The sequence below is a fragment of the Rutidosis leptorrhynchoides genome, chromosome 3, assembly GCF_046630445.1.
Source record: "Rutidosis leptorrhynchoides isolate AG116_Rl617_1_P2 chromosome 3, CSIRO_AGI_Rlap_v1, whole genome shotgun sequence".
Taxonomy (NCBI): domain Eukaryota; kingdom Viridiplantae; phylum Streptophyta; class Magnoliopsida; order Asterales; family Asteraceae; genus Rutidosis; species Rutidosis leptorrhynchoides.
In genome coordinates this window covers 28,592,846-28,616,900 of record NC_092335.1, presented here as the reverse complement: position 1 = coordinate 28,616,900, position 24,055 = coordinate 28,592,846, and the positions used below count along the sequence as shown (strand labels likewise).

Sequence of the window (24,055 nt, the reverse complement as noted above, 5' to 3'; positions counted from 1 at the left end):
GTATCAGATGTTGAAATCGAAACAGATTGTCGCATTTAATTAAAGAGATCCTAATTCCCTTAAATCTCGAAGAATCAGATCTTTTAGATTTCGAAGATTCTCTTTAAATCCCTTGAATTCAGGAAATCAACCATGACTACGTCACCAGTTAAGACGAACCTATATTTATTCATTTCACTATTTTGTGATAGCTTCACTCGTACGCTTCACATGGTCGAATCGTTTTATCTATATTAATCAATAATGATAAAACTCTAATTATCAACTCATATTCGTCATGAAAACATTTTTATTGTCAGCCATGACGATCTCGATCAAATTTCGAGACGAAATTTCTTTAACGGGTAGGTACTGTGACGACCCGGAAATTTCCGACCAAATTTAAACTTGATCTTTATAAGATTCTGACAAGATAAGCAAACTGTGTAATGTTGAGTCTCAAAATTTTTGAACTATTTTAATAAGATCATTTGACCTTTGACTATTTCCGACGATTCACGAAAAATTATGTGTAAATATATATGTAAAAATATATATGTAAAAATATATATGTAAAAATATATATATATATATATATATATATATATATATATATATATATATATATATATATATATATATATATATATATATATATATATATATATATTCTACACATAAGTAATGTTATATATATTGTAATTAATAGATATTAAAGATTAAATATATTATAGTTAGTAAATATGATATAATTAATAAGTTGTATTATAGTAGTTATATTAAAAAAATTTATCATTACTTTCATGATTACTATTGTTAATATTAATATTAATTATTTATATTATTAATTCTAGTATAAAATATATTTATAAAATTAATTGAAACAATAAATAATACTCCGTGTATTGTTACAACTTCTTTTGCAAAACATATAATGTTTCCTTTTGTGTTTTTGCTTGAAAAAATCAACCACACAATTGTTGAGGTAGTAACCCCTTTTTATATATTACATGTCACTACCCACCATCCATCGATTAATTATATATATATATATATTTCATTTGACGTCTAAGTGTATATGTGTGTGACCCCGAAGGCTCAAACGAACTTAGTCATATAGTTATACGTTATACCTTGCACATTAATCCTACACAGATATGATACAAATGATGAATATATAAACAGAAAGATGAAGATGATGTATATTGATATGAATCTGAGTACATGTGTTTGTATACAATGTGAGATCAATTACAGAATTAGTAATTCATTGACAAGCTTTCTTGAACTCACTAATCAATACGGATGAATTAGTGATCACAACTAACCTAGTCTCAATCAAGCTAATTGAGAGTAGTTGGGAGGATTACACCTTCACGCGTGTGTTTGGAATGGAAGGCTTGGGTGACTTAGGGTATGAGGGTTAGTATTTATATCACATACAGAGCTTGATGCTTGGGTACCACTTTTGCAAATAGATGGTCTGTTTTACTTGACCACATCATCCATGACTTATTACCACATTTGTACCTCTGTTTTTTCAAAGATTTGTTTCGGTTTGTCTTGTAAAATTGGAGATACCTCTTCGTCAATATGAACGACATGAAGTTATTAAGAACTTCCTTTAACTTTAGAACTTAGAACTATACTGATTTAGGGTCCTTCATGATCACAAAGTCATAAAAAAGTTCAATGCTTTACGTTTGAAGTGTTAATATCCAACGACATTCGTTTGTGTTGTCTTGAATCTAGTCATTACTTGTGCGCACTGTTGCAAAACACCCCGTCTCGGGCCGTTACGATGCCCGTTGCGACGGTTTGGTGACTAGACCGTCCCGTCTCGAAGAAAACCGTCTAATATGAAAGTCAACGGTCAAAATTTGGGTCAAAGAAAAAAATCATGTCAAAGTCTGTCAAAATTCGGAAAAGCCAGAAAGTCTGTAAAATCGGTCAAATTTGTCGTATTTTTGTTTGAATTTTATGTATTAAATTAACGATGATAGCTATTATGGGAACAAATTAATTAGTCAATTAAAGTTTTTGGCTTTAAAATAAGTACACATATATACATTTATATACTTATATATTTAAAAGTCAACTTTGGTCAACGTCCGTCTCGAACTCCCGTCTAGAACGTCTCGACCTTTTTAGAACTCGACCGTCTCGACCCCGTCTCACGTCTTTTTAAACCTTGCTTGTGCTACTGATGATATCCACTTATCCAGTACTGGGTTTGACTTTTGAAGTCAAAACTCAACTGTTTCTGACTGTACAAATGCCACCATTGTGTTAAGTCTCTACTATATAGTGAAATGTTCATAAATCGATAAAAAAAAAGAAAAAAGAAAAAAGAAGTTAGGTACATTTATATTTATACTGTGACTAGTATGTGAGCTCAGTTCTGTTGGAAAACTCATTTTTTTCTTGATTTGTTTAAGTCAACGTTAAAGTCAAAACTCACTAGATCTTTTCATTTTATGGTGTGGATAAAGATAATTAAGATTACAATAAACCTTAATCTGAATCATGTACGTTTGACTTGTGTTATTCAGAGGAGTTTAAAAGAATCCCCGGAATCACAAACGTTTGAGCCCTTGTTCAAGAAGTCAATGAAAACGTTTGACTGTGTCTGTTCTCTCGTTGAAGAAGAAATGACAACAAAAAGTTCAAGCTTCATTTACTTAAATGGAAACCCATTGAGCCTACATGATATGGTGGTTGCCATTGTTCTAACAAGGTTAGGATCAGGTGAATCGTTAAAAGTGGTTGGAAGTTCACTTGGCCTAAACCAAACCACAGTTGCTCAACTAAACAAACGATTCGTAGATACCTTGATACAAAAGGACTAGCCCATATCCAATGGCCTTCAACTGAACCCGAAATGGAGGACATAAAATAAAATGTAAATTTGAAAAGATCGGGTGCCTCCCAAATTGTTGTGGTGCTATTGACACCACTTATGTTTTGATGCCTCTCCCAACCGTTGACCGGTCAAACAATTATTGGTGTGATAGAGAGTAATCAAAGCACGACTTTGCAAGCGCTGGTCGATCCTGATCTAAGGCTTTTTTTGATGTATATGGCGGCTGCCCTGGACGTATGACCGATGAACAGATCCATTTTTTTAAAAAAAATGCAAAAGAGACGAGAGACTGAACGGGCAAAAAATGAAATATGAGATTATATAGTTGGTAATTCAGGCTTCCCATTGTTGAAATGGTTTGATAACTCCATATAATGCACTAATGGGGACGATCTTTCAAACTCTAAATTGTTATTTAACGAAATGGTGGTTAAAACATGTATGGTGGCGAATAAAGCAAGAAATTAAGTTGTAGTATTATACTATAAATTAAATATTAATTTTTGAAAGGTAACAATAATCAGAAGGATCTAATCCTCTGCCTGCCCTAATTCAGAATAATCCCTAACTGACTAACACGACTAATATATAAAGAAATTGATAATAAAACCCTAGCTGACTTTACATGTATTGTGCTTGGCCTCATTATATTATTGGCATGTTCTCTATCATAGACCAATACGGCATATGCCATTGTTCTTGATAATATGGAGGTCCACCTGCAAAAAATAACGTACAGAAGAGAATAATCATTTATTACACGTTTTGAATTATGATTTATTTATGATGACCAAAAACAAGGTACTTAGATGGTTTTAAAAAGTGCGCATACCTTGTGCCCAAAGAGATCTCTGATATTGTTTATGCCATAGAGGATCATAGTTGGCCTGGAGTGAAAACAAATTGATTTTAATACTTTTTTTTTGAAAAGCAAGCAAAAAACTTTTATTCATATATCGGGGAGTTACAAAGCCCTATAACTATACAATTTAATGAGTCCGAATATGAAAACTATACACATTCATGAACGAGGAGGCCATAGACACCCCAGGACTTGAGACATCAAGCTGGGAAGAGGCAACCAGACAGTACCGCACTTGCGATGACAAAGTCGGTTGACGCTCCCCATTTAACCAAGTGAAAATGGACAACCAAGTCAAGAATGATCTAACGACTAGGACTATATAAAGGACATGTTACAATTAACCAATGCCGGATCTTTGATGATTCGAGGAGATATATGAGACGGGATTGATTAGCCATTGATGCCACATAACCGTTGATTTTTTGTGTCTTTTGGATATCCATGCGAATGATTGTGTTTGGATTTCAGATAAAATTGTGGCGGTGCACCATTCTTTTTTGCCGAAAACCTTAAGATTCCTGTATTTCCAGATGATGTAAGTGGATGCCCATTTAACGGCTAGCCAAATGTTGGAACCATTTTGTTGCGTAGTGAGGGACTGATCACTTAAGATTATGTCACGGAGATTGGTGAAGGTGTCTACGGGGAGGTTCCACCATTGTAGGATTGAATTCCAGATAGATGTTGAAAGCGTGCATTGAAATAGTATGTGTTCAATAGACTCTGTGTGTAGGTTGCATAGTGGGCAGAGAATTGAGTCGAGATCAACACCTCTTTTGTCGAGTTCTACGCGCGTCGGGATTCTCCCGTATAGAACTCTCCAAATGAAGATGTTAATTTTTTGGGGTAAGAGTTTATTTCTAGGTGTCTTAAAGGTAGAAGATGGTGTATCAAGTTTTAGGTTGTCGAGGATGGTGGCTAATGCTTTTGTTGTAAATATGCCGGATTGGTCAAGATTCCATTTCCAGGTATCAGGCTTATCTGAGAGACTGATTGTTTCTATAAGGTGATTTAGTTCTGTTAATTCTGTGAGGCATCTACCGTTGGGTGTACGGGACCAATTCCATGAAGTAGTTGTTGTTGAGTTGATTATCTTGAGTCTTTCCGCAACCGTGACGTTTTTGTTTGATTCAAGCATGAATAATCTTCGAAATTGATTACAAAATTTTTCTGTGCCGCACCAGTTGTCATGCCAAAATTTGGTGTTTGAGCCATTTCCGATATTTTTGGAAATTGAATTTGTGAAGTTTGCTCCGTAGCTGTCCGCAGTTTTCCCTGCTTTGATGATTTCATTCCAAATTGTACGACCTGCAACATTTCTTGAGAAAACGTTAGTAGAAACCCCCCCCCCCCCTCCCCGTAAATGCTCGATATAATTTTAACCCAAAGTGCATTTTTTTTCATTAAAGAATCTCCACCACCATTTGCAGAGTAGAGATATGTTTTTGCAAATTAAGGACCCGATGTTTAACCCGCCTTTTTCATAAGGTAAGAGGATGTGTTCCCATTTAATCCAGTTAATTTTGTTATCCGCTTCCGCCCCACCCCAAAAAAATTTCCTTCGTTTTGTTTCGAGTGTGTTAATTATTTTAATGGGTGCATGAAATAGGGAAAAGTAGTATAAAGGGATGCTAGTGAGGACCGATTTGATTAAGGTTAAGCGACCACCAAAAGATATGGATTTCGCTTTCCAGTCGGAGAAACGTTTATCGAATTTTTCAATGATTGGTTGCCAAGTGGAGGCTTTTGTGGAAGGAGTGCCGATGGGTAACCCGAGGTATGTGAAAGGGGTTGAGCCGGCCGAGCATCCGATATAAGTAGCCATTTCCTCAACATCCTTTTTCGGGACCCCAATTCCGTAAAGATTGCTTTTTTTAAGATTTACCTTAAGTCCGGAGATATTTTCGAAACATTTTAATAATTTAGAGGTATTCTTTGCATTACGTTTGCTCCATTCGCCAAAGAAGATAGTGTCATCCGCATATTGGAGGTGTGATACCACAATCTTGTCGTGTCCAACGCAGATGCCACGGAATTGGTCGTTTGCAATTGCACGCTTAGTGAGGATGTTAAGGCCTTCAGCGGCAATGATAAATAGAAAGGGGGAAATGGGATCTCCTTGACGGATACCCCTGCCGGGAGAAAATTCCCTGGTTGGGGATCCATTAATGAGAATGGAGATGGAAGACGAGGAGAGGCAAGCACGAATAAAGCTGATCCATTTAGGTCCGAAGCCCATGAATTTCATAGTGTCGAAAAGGAAGTCCCATTCTATGCAATCGAAGGCTTTTTCAAAATCAACTTTGAAAATGAGGCCTTTTTGTTTCTTCCTTTTGAGTTCATCTATTATTTCATTTGCGATTAGGACACTATCTAAGATGTTTCGACCTTTCAGGAAAGCGGTTTGTTCAATTCCGATTAATTTGTGGATAACTTTTGAGATGCGGTTTGCAAGAATTTTGGTGAGGATTTTATAGTAGCTACCGATTAGACATATTGGGCGATATTCGTTGAAACCAATTGGGTTGGCTTTCTTAGGAATTAGTGTGAAAAAAGATGCATTGCAGCCTTTGGATATTTCGGAATTACACCAAAACCATTCAAGGGCATTGATGAGATCGTCTTTTATCAACCACCAGTATTTCTTGAAGAATTTCATGTTGAAGCCGTCAGGACCGGGGGCCTTTGAGCTGTCACAACCATGAAGTGCATCCCATATTTCATTTTCAGAAAAACTGGCTTCAAGGAGGAGATTATCCGTGTGGGATATGTAGGAGCGGTTAGGTTCATTTTCAAACGGGCATATCCCTTTTCTCTTTTTGGATGTGAAAATTGTTTCGAAATATTTAAGAGCTTCGTTTTTTATTGTGTTAGGTTCTTCTGACCATGATCCATTTAGTGATATGCCACGGATGTTGTTTTTGCTTATGCGTCGTTTAATGTAGTTGTGAAAGTATTTGGAGTTTTCATCGCCCTCGAGGTTCCATTTAATTCGTGCTTTTTGTTTGAGCATGTTAGTTTTCTTTTTTTCTTTTTCAAAGTGTTGCATCTTATCGTTTAACCAAGATTTTCTTTCGATTTCGGTTAGAGGTCTAGATTCCGCGAGTTTTTCCCATTCATTGGAGGGGTTCAAGTGCATTTTGATTTCGTTGTCAAGGTTGTTTAATTGATGACTACATTTTTTAAGTTCGAGTTTAACGTTTTTTAATTTATTTCGAAAGATACAGTCTGGGCGGTTACCGGGTACGGGGAGTAGCCATGTGGCTTTTATGATATCATCAGCATTTGGTAGGTTTAGCCAAGTGTTGAAGACGCGCGTAGGTTTAGGGCCATAATCGATGAATGAATTTTTGAGTATGATTGGGCAATGATCTGAGAGGTCTCGATCAAGGGTTTTGGAGGAGATGTCTGGCCATAGATTTAGGATATTTTCAGAGATAAGGAATCGATCGAGTTTACTGAATTTCATTTTATTAATACAGATACGGGTGAACTTCTTTCCCCCTAAAGGAAGGTCGATTAAATTCGAGTTATTTATGAAGTTATTGAAGTTATCAGCCCATGTTTGTTTAAAATTACAGTTGAGACGTTCGGATTTGGATCTGACTTCATTGAAGTCACCGAAAATGATGTGAGGGACATTGATGTAATTGATTAGGTTTGTGAGTTCTGCCCAAAATTTGATTTTTTTCTGGTGGGAGTGCGGGCCATAGACGTTTACAATTGCAATGTCAGAATTGTAACCCGCCCATGTCCCTTTAATGGCGATAAAGAATTCCCCCTCTAGGGCTTGTTCGAAAGAAAAAGTGGTTGGATCCCAAATTAAGAGTAAACCCCCTGATGCCCCGATTGCATCCTTTTGTACAAATTGAAAGTTCGAATTATACCAAAACGATTCAATTAGGGAGTCAGGAGATTGAGCACATTTGGTTTCTTGTAGACCTAGAATAATCGGATTTTCCTCAATGCATATTTTTTTAAGCCATTTTATTTTACCCGATTGTCCCACACCCCGAATATTAAGAGAAATACAAGACATTGAGAAACTTACAGAGGGAGTGGATGATAGGAGGTCAGTGATCCGCGGTCCAACGAATTCCCAGCTCTTGGCCGAATTCATTGGTGTCGATAGTGTTGGAAGAGGTCATTTTTGATCGGTTCCCACCTTTGCTCGATGGCTTTTTACTAGTAGATGATGTCGTCTTTCTAGAAAGTTGTGACAGTTTCAGCTTTTGTCCGCTTCTAGCACATTGTTTAACATATAAAAATTTTGACCTAGAGCCTTTTTTGTTGAGATCAGAAGGTGGATTAGCATGTGTAATTGGCTTTGAAGGGCTTGGTACCAAGTTGTCGTGAGCTTTCTTCTTAAAGTATATGGTATCGTAACTGAGGATTTTCGAACTTGCTTTACCCATGGCTTTAGATTTTTTTGATCCTTTACCTTTTGATTTATTGGTAGCAATAGACGGGTTGCAGAAGATATCGGTTTCTTCGATTATAGGCAGTTGGCTAGGGTTAACATTTGAATTATCTCCTTGGATGTTATTATCTGTGGGTGAAGCCGAAGCTGTGGTATCCTCATCTACAGATTCGGACGGTGAATTCAATTCGGTAATAGGCTTATTTAATTCACAGATCGGGTCCATAGTCTGCTTGTTGGGCTCGTGTGAGGATGAGGTATGAGAGTCAATGGGCTTTTCAGCTATTAAGTTATTTATGATTTGGATTGGGCTTATAGGGATATTTGGTTCATTGGTATTGGGCATGTGAGTTACGGTGGGGCATGGGGAGTTGGGTGAGGAGTTATGATAGGGTTTTTGGTGACTGTGTAGGTGGTTAACATGTTGGGTATCCGAAACGTGGGAATCCTCTTGGGTAATATGAATGTTTTGACTTTGAGATTCGCTAAATTCAGTTGGGTGGCAATTAATATGGTTGGTTGGGAAGGTGGTAGCATTCATCTTTTTTGAAGAAGACGAAGTGTCACCGGTGTTATGTTGGACCGATGGATTACCTGGTGAGTCTAGTTTTTCCGGTTGAGAGGCTTGGTCATCGTCTTTTTGATCACCATCCATGCACGAATCCTCATCAGAGATATAATCCTCGGTATGATCATCATCGTCCCAGCATGAAGATTCGTTATCGATGGAGTTGAAATCAATAGGTTGCAAATTATTTTCGTTCACATAGGCAGGGGTGATTTTATTGTCGTGATGAATGTAGACAAGACCGTTGATAAGAGCGTGATAATTCGTTTTGATTAGTGCCTTGCCAAGAGATAGATCTTGTGAACCTTTAACTTCAATGGAACAATTTTCAAGTTTGATGACCTCACCCCAACAGCTTGCAATTTTGTTGAACGTAACTTCAGACCAACAAGTAATAGGGACCCCCTTGATGTCGATCCAAACAAGTCGACCCGAAGATGAATATTCCTCCGGGTCCCAAGGTTGTATATCGTCTAGCCAATTCCATAAAGGGTTTTTCTTATCGCTTAGCATCTCAAGTGCTAGTCTTTTGTCCTCATAGATGAGCATGACATCTCTCCCACCAAGATATTTTGATTCAAATCCGAGGAGATTTTCCGATTTGCAAATTTCATTGAAGTATTCAAGGTGTTCGATAACTTTTATTTTCCCGATTACGGCATGACCAAGAATATCAATGAGTTTTTCATCAGTGGGTATTTTGACAGAGAATTCTTTTGTATGAAGCGAGGACACAGTCTGTTTTTTGTTGTAAACGACATCGGCGTAATTGCGTTCATCGGTGAGGTTGGTTGGGATATAGGTTGGTTTCGAGGCAGGGGATTGATTAGTTTTCTGTTTGGTGTGTTGGTTTATGGTTTTGTGGGTGTTTGGAGGATTTCGATCGTGAGCTTTGTATGCAACAAGTAGCATACCATCAGCCTCCACCAAGTTAAGTTTACGAAGTAACATATCAATCTGATGGTTGTGCACATTCTTGAACCGTACGAAACCATATCTTTTACCATTTTTTAATCTTGTCTTTGGGATGTAAACTTCAAAAAGGTCACCGTATTTTTTGAAAATACCCCACAGGTTGGCAGCGGTCCAAGTTTCAGGGAAGTTAAAAAATAGGAAGGATGTGATGTTTTTGTTTAACGGTTGTGGTGGTTTGTTGGAAGTTGTAGGGTTACCGAAATTGTGAATAAGATTTCTGGCTTGTTCCTGTTGTTTGAATCTTTGATAAATCATATTGCTTGCAGAATTTAATCTAGGGTTTAGGTGGGGTTTAGGGTTGTATTGGTGGCGGCTGAGATGAGGGAAGTCTTCACCTATTTGGGTCTGCTTGGTATGAGTCTGTTCAGAGTGATTGCTTCGATTCTTTTCCACCTTGACCCAGATTCCTACATTGTCCGGTTGATATTTGATGTGGTTGGTGTTGTTCAAGGTATGGGTATAGCGATGAGGGCGGTTTGCAGTAGGTTGATTAGGGGTGAAAGGTGATGTAGGTATGTTGAACATTGTACTAGAACTGAATTAAAATTAAAATAATAAAAAGAACAAACGATTGTAAGATTAATTGCCGGAATGTTTACCGGAAGTCAGATGTATGCAAGAGAGAGAAGGAGAGAAGAGAGAGCATTTTTTTACGTTATAAAAGGTAATTGATTTTAATACTACTGTTGTACGTACAGTTGGACTATTTGGAAACAATTATTGCCATTTGAATCATAAAACCTAAACATACGGTTATTGCAATATGCAGTTAACCTCTTCAATTAAGGATCATATCACAACTCCAGAACCCTTTTTTAAAGGCGTGAGAAAAACTTTCAGCAAAATTTACTTGAAGTTTCTTTACATATTTTAAATATACAGCAACCGATCAAACTCGGTAGTTAAAAAGCTTGTCTGGTTGCTATTTGCACACATTTACCTATCAAACCAGTCATTTAGATCAAGTTTTATCTTTAATAGACCAAATGAGTTAAGCCAAAAAGTCTGCCTAAAAGTTTTACAGTTAAAACAGATTGAAGACCTTTATTGAAATACAGTGTGAGATAAGTTCCTCTTTTAAATTACCCAAAAAAATAAAAAGTTTACACGTAATACCGTTCAAGGGAAAGGCCCCATGCAATAACGCTGACATCATCAGGAAGTCCCATAGGAAGTAACATTTCAGGTCTGAACATCCCAGAATTTCCTACTTCACCCATTTCTTTAAGCCTTCATGATAACTGTCTCAACATTAAAAAAATACATTATTTAACGAACGTTAAACACTCATAATACTTTCACAATTAAAAAACTAATCAAGTCTTACCCAAAAATCTCCATGCTGGGTTCAGTGTAAGGGTTATAAGCAGGCTTGAAACGCAACTTAGACATTCCTGCAGGAACAAAATACGGCATATTTGTTTATGATTTATACGAATATATAATAATACAAATCAATTTTTTTATCGTTAATTCAATGTACGTATTAGAATTAAAAAACTATATATATATATGCTTCACCTAAATGAGAGAAGAAATCACGCAGCACACCCTTCAGGTCCCCAAGACCAAGTCCACGATCACATATTAGGCCTAAAACAATAGTAATGAATCAATTGTAATATTAGTTACAACACTGAAATGTGAAATGTAATGTAATTCATACAACCCCGAGCTATATTCAATGATACCTTCTACTTGATGAAACTCGGCAAGGTGAGTCCTATCAACCGCTTCGTTTCGAAAAACGCGGTCAATACTGTAGTATCTCTTGGCTTCAAAAGGTTTCTGCAAAGTACAGCAAATTAACATATTCATACACAGGCTAGTTATTTAATAAACAATCCTTTATCTCCCAAACAATACATGAAATTAATTAAACAAGAACCGAGAAATATTAAAACCTTAGCAAGAGCATACAACATCCTTGAGGACACAGCAGTTGTATGAGTTCTTAACAGGTTTTTATCTGCTTCCTCTCTTTTCCAGTCATATCCATACCTACAATACACATGTTCTACAACTTTTAGGATGAAACAAATCATAATCATAATCATAATCATATTAACACATATATATTATTATTATTTATATTTTATTATATATAAGGGTTAAAAAAATAACATACTAGGACACAAGTGATATAAAAAGAGCATATACATACCCTCTTGAACCATAACCTCCAGACTCATGAATATGTCTGACCCGTTCAACATAATCTTCAGGAAGAGTTCTTGTTGTACAAGGTTCTGAATATATATATATATATATATATATATATATATATATATATATATATATATATATATATATATATATATATATCATTATCACATCACCCGTTAGAGTATATTTTTATTTAAAGAAAAACCAAAGGCACAAAACTATAGGTTGAGCTAACCTCGTAAAAAGAATGTATCATGTGAATCACGAGCAGGGTGTTGTTGCGGTTGGAAAAGTGCGTCAAAGTTCCAGAAACTATATCAAATCAAATAAAACCGTAATTAAAAAAAATTTGTTACTTGTGGTTAAACAGGGTAGTAAATATACAAATTACAGAAACAAAATATTGTGGCTACCTGCTTTCAACATAATTATTTGTTGGCATCTCCTCAAATCTGCAATTTAAGAAAACAGGTAAGAAAAAAAAAATGATTATGGGATCAATTCGCACTTGAGACAAAAAAGTGCATATTTTGATGAAATAAATGCGCCAGTAGTATGAAAAGATGGGTAACATTACCCCATTTGACGGAAAATCATTTGAAACTGCTGCTTAACCTGCAATTATATAATACAGAGACTGAAATCTACTCTTAATAAAAAAAGTAAGGCAGTTTAAGCATCAACTCTAAAAATCAAAGAATATAACACAATGCAAGAACAGTATTATTGCCTTGAGCAGCGTATGAAGATGACCGCCTTCAACAGGAGCACCTTTTGCACTGTAATTATACTCTTTAAACTCCAAACTGTTCCAGGCGCCACTTGAAAACAAGTAAAAGCAAGTATCAACAGTGAACATTGTTACCCAAACCCAATGCTTACATGGGTCGATATTCTTTTATGTCTTAAGGAAAATAAACAAGATGGTTTAAAGTTTCAAACTTCATATTTACTTTCTTTTCGAGTAGTAAAAAACAACCCAAAAAAAGCATGACTTTTGAATACCTCAAATTTTCTCGCGTTAGATCAGTAGCAGGCTTCTTTCTTTCGCGTGCATACTTAGGACCTTTTTTGAATAAGTAGCCGTTCCATTTTCTGTAAAAAGTGTAACAATATCCAATCACATACAAAACAAGCATATGGTGTAATTAACACACCATATTGAATGTAACGAACAATGGAAAGTATATAACCAAATGAGTGATTGCACAACGAAGTAAATGTAGTTGACAAGCAAATAGCCTATGTAAGGACTAAAATTGAGGGGAAAAAATACAAGTTAAACAGAGATTTTACATTGGAGAAATTAATTTTCTTCGATTCAGGGCATCAAGGTCCTGTTGATCAAGGGCCTGAAATAAACGATAATTTTTTTTTTTGCATATGTGACTTAACATAGATAATAAAAAAATGCATTTTCTTTTTTTGCAGAATGGACATTGTGTTAATTACCTCTCCATCATCTATCTTTAAAAGCATGGCCTTCACATTATCTTCCACATGATCAACCTACATCAAGTCAAAATTTTCAGATGTGGTTTTTACTATGTCAATAAGAACGCTAACTTAACAACATATAAATCTATCGTTTGTTAAACAGACATTTGAAACCAATCATCCTTAACATTACGCAATAAACTTTACCTTTCTAGAAACTTGTGCCTTCCCCATCTCCACCCATTTATTTTTTATGGCTTGCTGGCAACCTATTTTAAAAACCAAGTCCCCTAATTTTGTCTGCATAAGAAACAATTTAGTGAGCATATTTGATCCTAATGTTGTATTATCAGCCCAAAATTAGTGAAAAACAATGTTAAATAAATTCTTATGTCCCTGACACCCTATAGGTTGATGTTAATCATTGTGCATCTGTAATTCTGTATGTATGAATGGATAATAAAATAATTATACATTTTAAGCTCAAATTAATGATCTTAATTTCATCACTAAACAATAGAATCAGAAACGGACCTGAGCAACAACGAATTCAGAGCCAACGAGGCTCCTAATTTCCTTCACAATTTCGTCGTGGCTTATTCCAGCATGTTGAGCTGCGAACACACCGGAATCCACTATCTGTTCATAATTTTCAAGAAACGCTAGTATTGCTTTTCCGGCCATTCAGTTGCCTCCCTTATACTTCTTCTTCGAGTGTTTGTAGCTTTAAAGCGTTCACGAGTTGAATCCGAGATTAAGAGCGCCGCTCTGTATGTTGACTTCTCCGATTATAAGAAGATTCCCAACGATAACTCCTTCTCTACCTGATATGAACCAATAAACGGAAGAAACCAATGGGACTATTCTTCGACAATGTAATGTAATTGTATAAATCAAACAAATATTAAATTTATAGGTGCCAAATTATTTATATATATATATATAATATTTTTATAGAGTATATATAGAATATATAATCTCCTAAAATATGTCACGTTTTACTTAAGGCCCAAGAAAAAGAGGCGACGTTTGAAAATCCCATGGGAAATCCTATGATGTGTTTGGTTCACATTTTTTTTATCAAAGGATTTCTTTTCTTTTAACTCGTGTAATTGACCAACATACCCTCTTCTTCTTTGTTTCTCACACACAAATCTATCTATCTATAGTTTGTATTATTATAAAAAAAAATGACACTCTCTCTTCAAGCTGGTAGGCGATTTGGGTTCTAAATTAAAACAATAGACCCCTGATCATAATGCTTAAGTGCTTCTAAATTAAAACTTAATAAATAAAGCATTGTAAGAGTCATCCCAAATTCCAAAAATATGTTCGATTGTCTTTTGTTTTCCTGCCTAAACCTTCATGTATGAAGGAGTATAATCAAATTTATCAATAATTTGTGTTCTCGAAGAAGGGGTACTAATAGATGTTCTTTTATGAGATGTTGGATTTCTTGTGAAATCAAATATGCATCTAGCTGTGGATGGTCTTCCAAAAGTGAATCGTAAACAATAAGAATGAGCCGAGTCGATGATAGTGAATTATACCTGGGGATGGAGTGGGTTTGTGGAGAGGACAATCAATGGCGACTGACTAATGTTGGAGAGGAAAAAGACGATGATCGTGGTTGTCGGAAAGAAGGAAGAGCAATGGCCGAGTTAGGGTTTGTAAAATATGGGCCGTATAGGTTTCTTGTTTTTAAAGTTTTTTTAGGAAAAGCAAAAAAAAGATAATGTAAATAATAAATATTTTTGGAAGCACCTCATATTCTTAAATACTCCTGTTAGTAAAAAAAACTCTTATATATAGAGTATATATATAGAATTTATAATCTCCTAAAATATGTCACGTTTTACTTAAGGCCCAAGAAAAAGAGGCGACGTTTGAAAATCCCATGGGAAATCCTATGATGTGTTTGGTTCACATTTTTTTTATCAAAAGATTTCTTTTTTTTTTAACTCGTGTAATTGACCAACATACCCTCTTCTTCTTTGTTTCTCACACACAAATCTATCTATCTATAGTTTCTATTATTATAAAAAAATTACTTTCTCTCTTCAAGCCGGTAGGCGATTTGGGCGGGAAAATGGGTTTCCACCATTTTTGCCCTAAATCAAGCTCCGATTACCCTTTTTCATCGTTTGTCCATTGTTTTTTCACTATTTTCAATTCGTTAATTCTTCTATTACATCAATTACTTCGAACATGGCTTCTGGGCATAAAGCATCTAAACGCAAAATTCGAATTCCGATCAAGTTTTCTAACTCTGTTCATAATTTGAAAGCAAAGGAAGGCGATAGTGTAAAGAGTGATGAGGTTGATGAATCTGCTAGTTTGAATGATTTTAGTGATGGTGATGAGGTTAGATCGGAGGAAAAGTCAATTGAATGTAACAATAACAAGGAATATGAATGTATGGAAGACCAATTTCCACCTCTAGGGCAAAATCATAGAAAATTGGGAACTCCACAGGTACCAACGGTAAATGTTTCAAGTACTCAAAGTCCTCTTAATGTTACTAGGGAACAGAATGTGAATGTTGATAAAGTTTCTTATGCTAAGGCTATGAATGCTGACTTCTCCGATTATAAGAAGATTCCCAACGATAACTCCTTCTCTACCTGATATGAACCAATAAACGGAAGAAACCAATGGGACTATTCTTCGACAATGTAATGTAATCGTATAAATCAAACAAATATTAAATTTATAGGTGCCAAATTATTTATTTATATATTATATAGAGTATAGAATAAGAATATATAATCTCCTAGAATGTGTCACATTTTACTTAAGGCCCAAGAAAAAGAGGCGACGTTTGAAAATCCCATGGGAAATCCTATGATGTGTTTGGTTCACATTTTTTTTATCAAAGGATTTCTTTTTTTTTTAACTCGTGTAATTGACCAACATACCCTCTTCTTCTTTGTTTCTCACACACAAATCTATCTATCTATAGTTTCTATTATTATAAAAAAATTACTTTCTCTCTTCAAGCCGGTAGGCGATTTGGGCGGGAAAATGGGTTTCCACCATTTTTGCCCTAAATCAAGCTCCGATTTCCGTTTTTCATCGTTTGTCCATTGTTTTTTCACTGTTTTTCAATTCGTTAATTCTTTTATTACATCAATTACTTAGAACATGGCTTCTGGACATAAAGCATCTTAATGCAAAATTCGAATTCCGATCAAGTTTTCTAACTATGTTCATAATTTGAAAGCAAAGGAAGGCGATAGTGTAAAGAGTGATGAGGTTGATGAATCTGCTAGTTTGAATGATTTTAGTGATGGTGATGAGGTTAGATCGGAGGAAGAGTCAATTGAATGTAACATTAACAAGGAATATGAATGTATGGAAGACCAATTTCCACCTCTAGGGCAAAATCATAGAAAATTGGGAACTCCACAGGTACCAACGGTAAATGTTTCAAGTACTCAAAGTCCTCTTAATGTTACTAGGGAACAGAATGTGAATGTTGATAAAGTTTCTTATGCTAAGGCTATGAATGCTGCTAATGATAGTAAACTGTGTTATATTCCTCTTACTATTGAGGAGGATAGTACAGAAATTGTGGTGTTTGATGAGGATTATGTTGAAGAATGTAGCAGTAAGTGGAAAACAACAGCCTATGGTTATGTTATTGGTGGTAGCATGGCTTATGGAACTTTGCAATTCAATTTGAGAAAAATGTGGAATAAATTTGGAATTAAGGAAATCATTATGGATAATAAGCAGATTTGCTATTTCAAATTTAGAACTAAGGAAGGCATGAATCAAGTTATTGAACAGGGACCATGGATAGTTCAAGGCAAACCTGTATTTGTTGCTAAATGGACTCCTGAACTTGATATTGAGAAGGTTGAGGCTAGTAAGATTCCTGTTTGAGTTCAACTCTCAAATATGCCTCTAGAAGCTTGGAATAAAAAAGGCATTACCATTGCTAGTAAACTTGGTAAGCCATTGGTCATGGATCACATGACCACCAATATGTGCTCTAAGGGTGCTGGTAGGGCTACATTTGCTAGAGTTATGGTTGAGATTGAGGTTGTAAAAGGTTATTTGGATCATGTGAACATACACTATAAAGACAAGATGCAAGTTACAAAAGGAATTAAGAAAGTAAAGGTGGAGTATGATTGGAAACCAGCTTTATGTTCACATTGTGCAGTGTTTGGGCACAATCATGATAAGTGTATTCATAGACCAAGAACAACTGCTGAACTAGAGAAGAAAGATGAAAAAGTTGTTGATGATAATGAAGGGTTTGTTGTAGTTAATAATAAAAAGTCACATCAAAGTACTAAACAACAACCTGTTAACCAAGTTAAGAATAAGCAAGTTTATGTTGCTAAAAAACATGTGGAACTTGTGAAGCCTACACCAAAGATTTGGAAAGTGAATGCAGAGAAGTTCAAAGAGGTAAGACTTAGTATGAATAAATATTCAGTTTTATCTGATTATGATGGTGACGAGGGTAGCAATGATGGTATACAAAATAAGGATGAAGTATATGCTAGTTCTAAAAGGGCTAGTAATGTTGGTGATAATGAATTACAGGGCAATGATATATCTGTCCTGGATAAGAATTTTTAATGTTTCCAATGGAGTTCAAAATAGCTTGTTGGAACATTAGGGGTATATGTCATGTGGATAAACAAGATGAATTAAAAAAGTTTATTAAAGATGAGAATATTAGTGTTTGTGCTATTTTAGAATCCTATTTGAAGCATGGTAATATTGATCAAAGCTGCAACAATGTTTTTGGGAGATGGAATTGGATATCTGATGTTAATGTTAGTAGTAATAGTTGCAGAATTATTGTTGGGTGGGATAGTAATAAAGTGAATGTGATGGTTTATCATATGGATAGGCAAGTTATCTTTTGTTTGATAGAGACTGTGGATAAATGCTCCAAATTTTACTGTAGTTTCATATATGCAAGTAATAGTGGTCTGCAAAGACAAAATTTATGGAAAGAGCTGCAGAATCAAGCTATAATTTCTTCTCATTGCCCATGGGTCCTTATGGGAGATTTTAATGTCACAAGGTACAGTAGTGAGCATAGTTCAGGCTGCTCTTTTGCTAATGATGACATGGCTGATTTCAATAAGTGTATAGATGCAATTGAAGTAGATGATATGGGGAGCTCTGGTTTTCATTTTACATGGACCAAATCACTCAAAAACCCTTTGTGTGGTACTCTTAAAAAGCTGGACAGAATTATGAGCAATGAAGGTTTTCTCAAAGTCTATCCTCAAGCTAGTGGTATATTCTTACCCTATCTAGTGTCTGACCATAGCCCTACCATATTGTCTATTCCTAATGGTCTCCCTAAGAAGAAGAAAGCATTTAGTTTTATGAATCATATTGCTTATAAAGATGACTTTCTGCAAACTGTTGCTACTATTTGGGATACAAATGTTAATGGTCATAAAATGTATCAAGTGGTGACTAAACTTAAACTTCTTAAGAGGGAATTAAACAAGCTGAATTGGTCAAATGGTAATGTTTCAAAGATTTAAGGGATAAGCTTAAGAAGTGTCAAGCTGCTGTTGATTTGGATCTTCATGATGAGAATTTAGGAAGGAATTCTACAAGACTTTGTTAGAATTTCTTCTCTTTGCCCATGGGTCCTTATGGGAGATTTTAATGTCACAAGGTACAGTAGTGAGCATAGTTCAGGCTGCTCTTTTGCTAATAATGACATGGCTGATTTCAATAAGTGTATAGCTGCAATTGAAGTAGATGATATGGGGAGCTCTGGTTTTCACTTTACATGGACCAAATCACTCAAAAACCCTTTGTGTGGTACTCTTAAAAAGCTGGACAGAATTATGAGCAATGAAGGTTTTCTCAAAGTCTATCCTCAAGCTAGTGGTATATTCTTACCCTATCTGATGTCTGACCATAGCCCTACCATATTGTCTATTCTTAATGGTCTCCCTAAGAAGAAGAAAGCATTTAGGTTTATGAATCATATTGCTTATAAAGATGACTTTCTACAAACTGTTGCTACTATTTGGGATACAAATGTTAATGGTCATAAAATGTATCAAGTGGTGACTAAACTTAAACTTCTTAAGAGGGAATTAAACAAGCTGAATTGGTCAAATGGTAGTGTTTCAAAGATTTAAGGAATAAGCTTAAGAAGTGTCAAGCTGCTGTTGATTTGGATCCTCATGATGAGAATTTAGGAAGGAATTCTACAAGACTTTGTTAGAATATGAACAGGCTAAAACTGATGAGCTTATAGTGTTGCAGCAAAAGGTCAAAATACAATGGTTATCAGAAGGTGTGACGATCGCTCCAAATCCATATGGACGAACACGTCATTCATCGATTTCATTGCGAGGTATTTGACCTCTATATGATACGTTTTGTAAATATTGCATTCTTTTAAAAAGGCACACCATAAATGAATATTTAAATCAAAGGTTTTCGACATCTGATGATTTCTACATATAGACAATCACCGTAAATAATAGTTTGCAATAATACTTCCGTTGACAATGCAGTCAAAATAAGATACATGGTGATGATTTGGTGAATGCAACGTTTCCTTGAAAAATATATCATGTAAGACTCCATGCACATAGCTTGTCTAACACATAAGCAAACAGCGGAAGACTTCTAGGAAACATGAGAATAAACATGCTAACAAGTGTCAACACAAAGGTTGGTGAGTTCATAGTTTTATAGTTTCATATAATCTGTATATAAAAGTGGATCACAAGATTTCAGTTGTTTCGTCCAGAAACGTTTATCAAAATATTCTACAAGATTGAGCACCCCGGTAACTAAGCTTTAACGTTATAATAGGTACCCCTGTTTTAACATACATGCAACCAACATGTACAATACACGCAATCCAACGTGTACTAACCTCAAATAGCATAAGTCTGTTTTATAGTTCAGGCTAGGGTTTATATACCTGAAACAGACGGGGATGTCAAGCCCTATGGATCCATATATAACTACTCGCGCCCACAAGTTCTTATAACCGGCAGTTACTAGTTACCAAAGCTAAGGGATTTTCGGTTCAAACTCAGTGTAAAATTTAGTATGTACTTGTATCCATTGCGTTTAAAATAAAGTGCATGTATTCTCAGCCCAAAATATAGATTGCAAAAGTAATTAAAAAGGGAGCATATGAAACTCACCTTAGCAGCATATAAAGTCGTTCACCAAAATGCGACTGAAACTCGGATTACCAAATAACCGTAGATCTCAACCTAGAGAACATATGTTGGTCAATAAATGTCTATCAAGCTAAGTCTGGTCATAGTGTATCACAATCCTAATGCTCGAGATCGACATACAAAAGTTATCCAAAGTCGTTTTAAAAAGTCAATTTTGACAATAGTTCAACAAAACGAGACATACCTTATATAAGGAGTCATTTACTCGGTTGGTAATATTCAAAAATCCATTTTATCAATCTCGTAAACAAGTTTTTTAAATCTTAATTGCAGATTCAAAAGCAATTTCAATTAACGTCAATCATAATTCAGTTGATCATATCTCTTAATCCGTTCATCGAAACTATTCAATATGTAAATGAAAAGTCATTGATTTTTCGCCAGCTTTCCAAAACATGCATATCATATACCTTTTACCAGTAACATATGTATTTAATTCGTGATTCATCATAAACTATTTAACGACGAAATTTAGCATATAATCATGTATAAATATATATACTCGAGCACTAGACATGGATACACAATTAATATATAAAAGATAAAATATGAGTGCTTACGTATCAATATTGAGATTCAATATTGTAGGAAAGTACGTAGACGTAACGGAGATGATAAACACTAGGTTTGATTCATAAATATACCCCCGAACATTACCCATAACCTCCTTGGCAATAACCCATAATTTCCTTAGCTCTATCCCGCTCAAAAACCATTTTGAAAGTGACACGCTCATAACCTCGTCGTAGTATTTTATGTATAATACTAATTAATAATATTAATAATAATAAGATTAATCTTAATAATAATAATAATAATAATAATAATAATAATTTATATAATATATATATATATATATATATATATATATATATATATATATATATATATATATATATATATATATATATATATATATATATATATATATATATATATATATATATGAGAGAAGAGGTCGAGAGATAGATTGAGTAAAAAAAATGGCAGAAACGATCGAACTTTATAATGTGGCCTGATATCAGACCCCATGCGATCGCATGGAGAATGTGAGGGAATTCCATTCGATCACATGGATCCCTTTTCCAGCTCACATTGTTTTGATTTCTTCCTCGTCGACATAATATTATAATATAAATATAATAAATAATTTATATAATTAATTATATATTATATTAAATTCATGTGCATAGTTGACTTGTAATTTTCGTCCCGATAAGTCTAACGTTGTCACTCGACTTCTGTCCCGGTTCTGGTTTTTCGAACGTCCTTTCGTTTACTGAGAAAACTTGCATTTTACGTTTTGAGATACGTACATTTGTCAAAATATAGCCTTAAATTATCCCTAAACTATATCACTCGAAATATAATTTATACATTTGAGTGTTTTGGTTATTTACTTCTATAAAACAACGTCTCGCTATTTGTTAAAATACATTTTAAAATAGTGTTTTACTGTAGCAAAGTTACTGTAGCAAATAGTGATTTTCGAAAACACTGTAGCTTTTCGGGTACTGTAGCAATTCAAAAATACTGTAGCAAATTAGTGTTTTACTGGTTCATCTTAAATGTTTTAGTTAACTTATCTAAATATCAAACAGATAATCAAACCAATAAGGTTAATGCACAGTATCATTTTCATAACACTTTGTTACGTTTTCAAGTTATAGCATATGTATCTATTTACATATAATTGTTCGCGAATCGTTGAGAACAATCGAAGGGTAATTGAATAGTTCAAAATTTTGAGATTCAACTTCATAGACTTTGCTTATCGTGTCAGAAATGTTAATCATACAAAGATTAAGTTTAAATTTGATCAGAAATTTCTGGGTTATCACAGAAGGGGATAGAAATACAAAGTTTTTTCATAGTGTCCTCAAAAGCAGAATTCAGAAAAGCAGAGTTGACCATATATGTGATGAAAATGGTAACAGATATAGTGGGGACCAGGTTGGACAACAATTTGTCAAACACTTTAAAGATTTTTTTGGGAGAAAAGAAGCAATGTAGGTATGTGATGAGCTTGGGGGACATTTTTATTAATACTTTATCCACAGCAGATGCTCAAGAGATGGTGGTTCCTATTACTAATGAGGAAATTAAGAATGCTATTTTTGATATAGATGATAACAAGGCCTCTGGTCCAGATGGGTACTCAGCTTTATTTTTTAAGAAAGCTTGGTGTATTGTGGGCCCAGATGTGTGTTGTGCTATCAAGGATTTCTTTCATAATGGCAAATTGCTAAAGGAGATCAATGCTACTCTTATTGCTCTTATCCCCAAAATTGATACTCCAAATAAAGTTTCCGAGTTTAGGCATATTGCTTGCTGTAATGTCCGTTATAAATGTATTAGCAAAATTTTAACCAATAGGCTAAAGAGTTGGTTAGATAAATTGGTGCATTGCAACCAAAGTGCATTTATTCAAGGAAGGTCCATTCATGACAATATTCTTGTTGCTCAAGAAGTATTAAAGGGTTATAACAGAGCTATAGGTCCTAAAAAGTGTGCTCTAAAAATTGATTTGCAAAAAGCTTATGACACTATTGATTGGGGATTTCTTAAGGATATTCTAAAATGCTTTGGTTTTCATAGCAAGATGGTGCATTGGATTATGGAATGTGTTACTACTACAACCTTTTCTATTTGCATCAATTGTGATATTCTAGGTTATTTTAAAGGTGGTAGAGGGCTCAGGCAAGGTTGTAACGACCCGACTTTGTCGACTTGCATTCGTATATGTGTAATATATATTATGTGCGTATATACTTCTGTCATCTTGAATATTTTCTGAGCTTACGACATATTTAGAAATAATTCGCGATATTTCAGAAACGCGTACTTACTTGAATAGCCTACTTTAATTTAATTCTGAATGGATTCGACCGTTAGCGTCACTAGCCGAAAGGACTTAGATATTTTGGTGACTTACAATGTAATTTAATAATAATTGAAATATTATTATCATTATTTTTTTGTTTATTATTTATTAGTGATAATTAATTAAATAAATTACTTGTGCACACTAACTCCCTACTTGGACTTAGCATTTTATTTGGACTAGAAGTATTATTTATTTTATAGCCCAACCTAAATTAATTAGTGGACTAGATGGAACATGGCTAACCCATTAAAATTAAGCCTTTTAAGCATAAAGCAACCCACCAACTAAAAAGTAAAAGTTGCCACTACATGTGTACTAGATTCCTAACATTCTTGTCCATTCACCAACACAAAAATTCATCCATATCCACCCATATATCCTCAAAATCACGACCTAGACATCACTCTCATCATTATTTCCATCATTTTTCAAGTTTTGAATTTTGCTTTAAGGAAGTTTTAGCTCTAGTTTCAATCCTTTTCAATTTCTTGAAAAGTTTGTAAGTTTTCTTACTTTTTCATGCTTATCTTACCTTCATTTCATACCTTTTGCTTTCATATTCATCATCATCAAAGATCTAAGCTTTCTAGTTTGAGATCTCATAAAAATTGTTAGATCTAAGCTTTCTAGATTAAGATCTCTTAAAACTTTAAAGATCCAAGCTTTCTAGCTTAGGGTTTCATGTAAACTTGT

General features: G+C 34.7%; 2 protein-coding genes and 2 pseudogenes across 2 annotated transcripts; 3 read left to right on the top strand and 1 right to left on the bottom strand.

The window, feature by feature from the left end:
• Window positions 1-2,456: 2,456 nt before the first annotated feature.
• Window positions 2,457-3,310, top strand: LOC139899817 (protein ALP1-like; annotated as a pseudogene).
• On the bottom strand, window positions 3,292-13,957 carry LOC139899815 (phenylalanine--tRNA ligase alpha subunit, cytoplasmic-like; annotated as a pseudogene).
• Window positions 13,958-17,877: 3,920 nt separating this feature from the next.
• Window positions 17,878-18,798, top strand: LOC139899814 (uncharacterized). The gene has a single exon (XM_071882649.1). The coding sequence runs from the start codon at window positions 17,878-17,880 to the stop codon at window positions 18,796-18,798; it is 921 nt and encodes a 306-aa protein (XP_071738750.1).
• Window positions 18,799-18,912: 114 nt separating this feature from the next.
• On the top strand, window positions 18,913-19,410 carry LOC139899813 (uncharacterized). The gene has a single exon (XM_071882648.1). The coding sequence runs from the start codon at window positions 18,913-18,915 to the stop codon at window positions 19,408-19,410; it is 498 nt and encodes a 165-aa protein (XP_071738749.1).
• The last annotated feature ends 4,645 nt before the right edge of the window (window positions 19,411-24,055 follow it).